The 7,434-nt window shown below is 56.8% G+C and overlaps 1 protein-coding gene across 1 annotated transcript in view; it reads right to left on the reverse strand.

Moving 5' to 3' along the window:
• ADAMTS15 (ADAM metallopeptidase with thrombospondin type 1 motif, 15) overlaps positions 1-7,430 on the reverse strand; it is a gene marked incomplete at its 5' end in the record, with an annotated part of 8,098 nt that extends 668 nt beyond the window's left edge. Inside the window, 8 exon segments of the mRNA XM_010185940.1 lie at positions 1-109; positions 463-638; positions 1,188-1,369; positions 1,461-1,638; positions 2,062-2,345; positions 2,906-3,073; positions 3,424-3,556; positions 7,302-7,430. The exon segment at positions 1-109 is cut by the window's left edge and continues 16 nt beyond it. Of these exon segments, the coding sequence (XP_010184242.1) occupies positions 1-109; positions 463-638; positions 1,188-1,369; positions 1,461-1,638; positions 2,062-2,345; positions 2,906-3,073; positions 3,424-3,556; positions 7,302-7,430 (1,359 nt within the window).
• Between the last annotated feature and the right edge of the window lie 4 nt (positions 7,431-7,434).

The following is a 7,434-nucleotide window of genomic DNA, read 5'->3' on the forward strand; positions in this document are numbered from 1 at the left end:
CTTCAGCGCCAGGTAGTTGTCATCGCTGATCAGCCCCTTGTAGCCCCGCTGACGGATGTCGATGTTGGAAGCACCCGCGGGGATGACCACCACAAAGTTGTAGCCGTGCCTGGAAGAGAAGAACAGGTAGGGCTAAAGCCATTAGGCAAGGGGACATCCTGCTATGATGTGGCCTCAGCCCAAAGCTCTATAGCCCTGAGATCTTCCCACCTCCATGGTTATGAAGACAATTTTGAATCTCTTCCCTATGCTGAGCTTCATCCAGGCTGAGGTCACCCCGGTATGGGAAGATGCTCAAACGCCTCTGACTCAACAGTATGGATGTACTAGAGATAACTCCATCACCAGACGCACATTAAATGTGTCCTGCTACCCCACCACCATCTCCATGACCTTCCCATATCCACCCCAAAAAACAGAGCTGCAAGAAAGGGGAAGTGGATGTGGTCTTCTAATGCTTACATGGGTTTGGTGAACAAGCCTGAGACCTTCTTGCAGCTCTTGTTGTCTCCTCCGCAGACACTGCATTTGTCGAACTTCTTCTTGGAGCCCAGCTTCCCGTCGCAGCCCGCTTTGATGCATTTGCCCTGGACGCAGACCGACGTGGAGTCTGGGGAGCAAGGGGTGCCGTCCACGACCTGCACAAGGGTGAGCAAAACAACCACTGCATTTCCCTGTGGCACCCCATAACGCCCCACCAGCTGTGGCCATCTAACCCAGGGCCACCCAAATCCACCCAGCGGTCCTGAGGAGATGCTTGCAGGCACCGTGTCACCCTTCGCTCATCCTTGCTTTGCAGCTGGGAATTTTAGGGTCTCTGAGAAGAGGCGGATGGGATCACAGCCCTTTTCTGTTGCATCTCCATCATTTTCTGCCCTTTCTGTTGCGTAGGTGCAAACAGAAGAGGCTCCATGGGGTAGACGGCTTCCACCACCCTGCTCAGTCCCACACCTGGCTGCCCACCCATGGCTTCCCCACCACCATAAACTATGGGCATATCCCAGAGACATCTTGACAAGCCCAGAGGAAGATCCACATGGACCAACTCCTGAAATAAATAAGCAGACACGTACACGCTGATCCATACCAGCCTGATGACTTCTCCTTGTCTACAACCTCATCTAACACCAGATAAGGAAAATTCATTCATCTGGAGTAATCCCACAGCCCAGGAGTCCCTCACCAACCTTGGGTGCCAGCACGTAGAAATAGCCGGTGCCGTTAGCCCGGCAGATGAGCTTGCATTTATCCCGGGGTGAGACACCGGAGTATTTGGGGACCCAGGAGACGGAGGCGGTGAGGCGGTTGGTGCTGTGGCTGTAGCCGTTGAAAGCCTCACACTGCTCCTCACGGAAGCTCTTCCCTGGCACTGGAAGAAACAGGGATGCATATTGGACCTCCGTTGCCGTTTTTATGGGTCATGGAGATAACAATGAGCAAGCTCAGCTCCAGCTCCTTACCTGTAGCAGAGCAGGGCTCCAGGTTGCAGGAGCGGTACTTGACACGGACGCCCTCGCAGTAGGAGCCCCCGTTGGCAGGCACTGGGTTGGTGCACTCCCGTTTGGCCAGCTGCACCCCACCACCACACGTCCGTGAGCACTGCCCATAGGGCGCCCACTTGGCCCAGCCACCGTCCACCTGCAGGGATGTGATGGGGTGAGATGCTCCATCCACTTCACTGATGGCTCCATCCCAAGCCAGGACTCCCCAAGACATCACTTTTGCAAGCAAAACCTCTGCCAGCTGCCCCCAAACCTGCCCAGGGCTGAATGGAGCAGAGCAGCAGCATCCCTCCTTGACAAATATGCAATACCCAAGGGACCTCCATCTTTTTTACATCAATAAAGAAGATGGGACCTCTAAAGATCATCCAGTCCAACCCCTCTGCTAGAGCAAGATCACTTGGAGACCATCACATAGGAACATGTTCAGGTGGGTTTTGAATATCTCCAAAGGCTGCAATGTCCCCTCATGTCTCCAGCCCTAGAAGGTGGTGGACTTGTCAAAAACTCGGTGCGACCCCAGGGGGTGATTTTGAGGGCTCATGGTGCAGGTACTCACCCTGTACTTACTGATGTTATGCCTCTCAACGCAGGCGCCCTTCAAGCAGAAGCGTCCCTCGCCGCAGCCGGTGCCGTCGGCCCAGGGGAAGTGCCGGGTCTGGCAGACAATTTGCCCCCGCGCCTTGCCCGTGCACCAGAGCTTGGCGCAGTACTGCATGTAGGGGCAGGGCTTGGAGCCCACGCCGAAGGCCAGCTCGCACTGCTGGTTCAGGTTGTAGCTGGTCCCTGGCAGGTCTTCAGGCAGCGGGATGGGTTTGGCAGGCTGGTCCAGCAAGCAATCTCCTGTGGGAGTGGGGATGGGGGGATTTACAAGGTCCTTGGAGGGTTTTAGGGACTGTTGAGGGGTGGCTGCTGCTAATTTGGCCGAAGCTAATTAAAAAAAAGTACTACCACAGGGATGCCCTCTAGCTGAGCTGCATCCCAGAACCAAGTGGCTCCATCTCTTGGTGATGTTGTGTAGATGTCGCTGCTGGGGGCACCCCACCACCAAGGAAGCCCGGTTAGTGCAGAAACGCTGCCAAATTCCCCATTTCTTTCTGATTTTGTTTGCAGAACGGGCAGAAGAGTTGCTCTACAGCCCACGAGTCACCTCCCATGGAGCAGGGACACTGAGCTGCATCCCAGAACCAAGTGGCTCCATCTCTTGGTGATGTTGTGTAGATGTCGCTGCTGGGGGCACCCCACCACCAAGGAAGCCCGGTTAGTGCAGAAACGCTGCCAAATTCCCCATTTCTTTCTGATTTTGTTTGCAGAACGGGCAGAAGAGTTGCTCTACAGCCCACGAGTCACCTCCCATGGAGCAGGGACACAGGTAAGGGGGCAAAGGGCGCAGGGGGGCTCACCGTGGCCACTGTCAAGGAAGTCGGTGATGATGGCAGCGCTGCAGGCTGACCAGGGGTTGGCGCGGTCGATCTGGATGAGGGTGGGGGACATCATGTGGTTGGTCTTCAGCCGGCCAAAGACCTCTTCACAGGCCTTCACGTTGTCATGGGGCATGTTGAAGACATGGCCTGGGGGGGATATAAAGAGGGGTAGCATGAATAACCCCACTTCGCATGCAAGTTAGGAGCCCCACAGCTTCTTGTAATGGGGGAAACTGAGGCACAGAGTGGGACAGACACTTGAAAGGATTGCAAAGGCTGTGTACAGCCCAAGACACACCAAGGTAACAACCAAAACAGCAAAACCTTTTGCTTTCTCATCAGCTATTTCCTACCCAGCTCAGGAGGCCCCAGTGGGAAGTTTCCCCAACACCAGTTATCATCTCATCTTCCAGGAGGCTGAAACTGGGGTTATTTTGAACCTCACTGACCCCTCCTGACTTTGCCCCCGAGAGGAAGAGGAGAGTGGGGAGCCTTACCCAGCTCGTGGGCGGTGGTGAAGGCCGAGGGCAGCCCATCGTCCTCGATGACGGAGCAGCTGCGCTTGGGGTCACACATGGTGCCCACGTCCGCCATCCCCAGCGTGTCGCAGGTGGTGGCACCGCACAGGTCCTGAAAGGCACAGGGGCAAGGGGTTAGACCCAGGGCCAACATCGTGGTTCCCCATCCCTGGTACCCCATGGGGAGCCGGTTTCGGCACACAGGAGTCAGCCCGGCTCCCTTCTTCAGTGTGAACACAAGGACTGGACCCAGGCGGGTGGAGGGGAAGGCACCTGCCCTTGGGCTCACAGCTGAGTCCTTTCTCAACCTTATTTCTCAACTTCTTCCTAGGAACAAGAAGCCCCTGGATGGCGTCCAGAGGTCCCCAAGGCTTAGGGAAGTGCTCCTGTCTCTCCAAGACACTTTGCAGCCATCTCTCGAGGAGCAACCATGCCCAGATGAGGATGAACCAGCCCCACACAAGCACTGCTGGACCTCATGTAAATGCAGCCAGGATAGAGGTCCTGTCATAGGTGGATTTGCCCTTCTTCAGGATCCAAAAGCACTCATGCAAATAAAAAAATCCCTGTTTGAAGAGGCACTGGTGCTATGCCCTTGTCCTTGGATGCCTCCGTCCTCTTCTGGGGTCTCAGTGGCTTGGGAGGGCTGCAGCATCGTCCCCGTCCCTCAGTGCTATCCCAGCCAGGCTGGGAGCCACAGGGGAGACCCTGCAGGGAGCAGCTTTCCACACACAAAGAAAACGTAAGGGACTGGCGGGGCGCTCCCGAGCTATAAATAATCGGTGATTCATGCTCCATGCTCGCCCAGCCAAAGCTGCCTGGCTTGCTCGAAATCTGCCAACATTTCCAGCAAGGTTTCCAAGCCCAAGGCATTCCCGCGCAGGCAGGTTCAGCCGTGGGGAAATAACAACCCTGACAATTTCAGAGAGCCCCGGCCAGCACGGAGATGGCTTTAACAGGAGGCTTGTGGCTACGAAGGCTGGAGGCACGGACGAGACAGTGGCCTCTGGAGAGGCAGAGAAACGCCTGGATCTGATATCATGGCTGGTGGAAACCCCATTGTGCAACTGAATTTGAGTTTTTTTCCTCGACTTGGACCCTGCCGCATCCATGGCAGCACCACGCAGAGACACGGGCAGGGACAAGCAGGTGGTACCTGCGCATCCCTGGTGGCAGGGCCACCAGCGGTGAGCGTGGGGCGACCAAATGGGCTGGCAAGCCTGGGCGCAGCGTCCCCTGTCCCAAAATGCCACCAAGGCCCAGTGGCATGGCCACACTGAGCTAAACTGGGAACACCGCTCACCCCTGTCTGTGCTGTTCCCTGTGGCAGTGCCAGTGCTGGGGGGTTTGGGTGTGAAGGTGGAGGGGGACGCGGCATCGCAGGGAAGAGGTGGCCGCTTGCTGCTCTTTGAAGAGCTGCCCGCTCCCGGCTGGCGCAGCAAGGTTTTGGATCCCAGCCCAACACCTGCGCTGACACACTGACCTGCTTCTCGGCTGAACCACGCCGGCGGGCTCCAAACAGGGGTTTCTCCAACCCCCCAGCCTGCTTTGCAAGGTAGGCAGCATCCCTGAGCTGTAACCCCTAAAACACCTCCTCCAGCTTTGCCGGGGGTCCAGCCCGCTCAGGAGGGAAGGCAATGCAAGTGGCAGCGCAAGGACGGAGAGACAGAGGGATGGAGAGAGAAGGAGAGAGGTTTGAGCAGCATGGAAAGGACCAGTTCAGCCCTAGATAAAGGGAGGACGCCCAGTGCAACCTGCTCACTGCACCATCAGGGCTTTCCTGCCAGCCTGACCTGTGTCTGTGGGCCCTTCTTCACCTCCTGGTGAACTTCTTGAGATGATCTTCAGGTCAGTTGGGGAGCATGAATTCCCCTACTTGGATGCCAGGTTGCATGCAGAGGCTCCCCATGTGTGTCCAAAGCAAGCCCAAAAAGCTGTGCCTTGAGCTCCAGAGTGTGGGTTTCCAAATTGTACAAATTGTAGATGTCCCTTTGCTTTCACAGCAGGCCAAAGATGTTCAGCAAACCTTTGCTGGTGGGATGTAGAGGTTCAGGGTGGATGGAAAGCTTGGCCGACCTCTTCACCATGGTGTGTAAGGTGATTTCCAAGCAGCAGGAGTGTGGTTGAAGGTTGAGTGCTCTACAGGACCCTTCAAGAAGAACCGGCTCAGGTAGGAAGATGAAGGTCTCACGGCCATGGCATTTCTGTGCCCTCTGACTGAGCACTATCAATCTCCCCAAAGGCAAATGCACAATCCAGGACGTTGGGAGAGAGGACAGCCCCCTTCATCAGCCACTCGTTGACACAACTGGAAACTGCCTATCAACCGGGCTCGAGGTGAAATTTAAGTCGGGGGCTTATGTAACAGCTTTTTGGCAGGGAGATAAGCTTCGGGGTGTCAGGGGACCACAGATGGATGCACTCAAGGAAGGCAGATGTCTCCTCCAGCGTGTGCCTTTGCAGCGAGCTTGCTTTGGGAGTTCAGGAATGGATGGTTTAGCAATGTGTAAAAAATGCAGCCAGGCCGTGATCGCTGGGACCGAATCCATCCCACGTGTGCGGCTCCGGTGACCTCACCGGGTTTCCACCAGAGATGGAGCTGGCTCGACCCCACAGAGGTGTCAACACGCATCCTCCTCGTTGCGGCCTCCCCGTGCTGCTCCAGAGACTGGGGTTCACCCCTGGCTGTGCTCTGGTGGGATTTACAGATGGATGGAGGACACGGGATGGGGGAGACATGGAGAATGGGCAGGATGAGGTCTCACACATCCTGCACAGCATCGTTCCTGCACCGGGACATCATCCACCAGTGCTGACCCCAGGCTGAGGGCAGCTGAACCAAGCTGGACTCTAAATCCATCCCACCCACCAGTGCTTGACCTGGAAAGACGTTTTGGGAATGGTGTCCCTGCTGCCAAGGGGAGTTCCTGACCTGTCCCTAATCGAAAAACATCTGAGCAGGAGTGGGGGAAGGAGAAAATGCAAGTTGGTGAAGCACAAGCATCCCCTTCAAACCGGACTCATCCTTCTCCCCTCCCATTCAGGACCTGGGGGGCAGGCTGTAACACCCCAGCCAGGCACTGCACCAGTATCAGCCTACCAAGACAGGACCACCAGAATGAGGAGAAGCATTTTGAGGGGGGAGACTCTGAGGCCAGTGTCATCACTTTGGTGTCACCCAGTTTATGGGGGTGGGAGGATGGAGAGCGCATCCTGGCACAGCCATTGCCCCATGTAGCCAAAAGCAAAGCCCCTCTCCCCCCACAGGGATGCAGCTGGCCCTCAGCAGCAGTGGGGGACACTCTGGCATCCCCCCACAAAGGGCTGCAAGCCCTGGCTGGATCTCTGCTGCATTTCTTCCAGCCCTGAACCGGGTCCATGCGGAGGAGAGGTCCAGGTTCTCAGGAGTACCATGAGTCAGAGGAAGCAGGGAGAGGGTTTTTTGGGTTTTTTTTCTTGGCAGGTGGCACCCTCAGCTCTTCCCAGCCAGGGAGAAGGGGGAAGCGGGGCCACGCTCCTCCTCTTCTGGGCTCACACCCCATGTTTCGGGGTGGTGACCATTGCATGTCAGAGCAGCAGGGCACTGGCTGCTGCCAGCAGGGGATGGAGCCAGAGGTTTCTGCCCATGGGGACAACCTGCTTTGCACAGCTCCTGGCAGGGCTTTCTCCAGACAGCTGCCCAAAACCTGCCCAGAGGACAGCAAGAGAGCTCACTCCACACTTCTGCTTCCCCTGCCCCGGCATCTGAGGGTCCCTTGGGAAAAGGGGATCAGGTACAGAGGTACGGGTGGCAGGAGGCCTTAGCACGGTGCAGGGCTCCTTGAAATTGGGGACAGTCCCCCCGGGTGATCACCCACCTGCTTGGTGAAGAGGATGGCGGTGTCCCAGTACTCAGGGTGCTTGTCGCTGACCTTGTTCCACTTCTTCTGCCAGGCGCAGAAGTTGCGGAGGGTGAGGGCGGCATTGCCAGTCACCTTGGGCCCTTTGTCG

The sequence above is a fragment of the Mesitornis unicolor genome, unplaced genomic scaffold, assembly GCF_000695765.1.
Source record: "Mesitornis unicolor isolate BGI_N332 unplaced genomic scaffold, ASM69576v1 scaffold16786, whole genome shotgun sequence".
Taxonomy (NCBI): Eukaryota; Metazoa; Chordata; class Aves; order Mesitornithiformes; family Mesitornithidae; genus Mesitornis; species Mesitornis unicolor.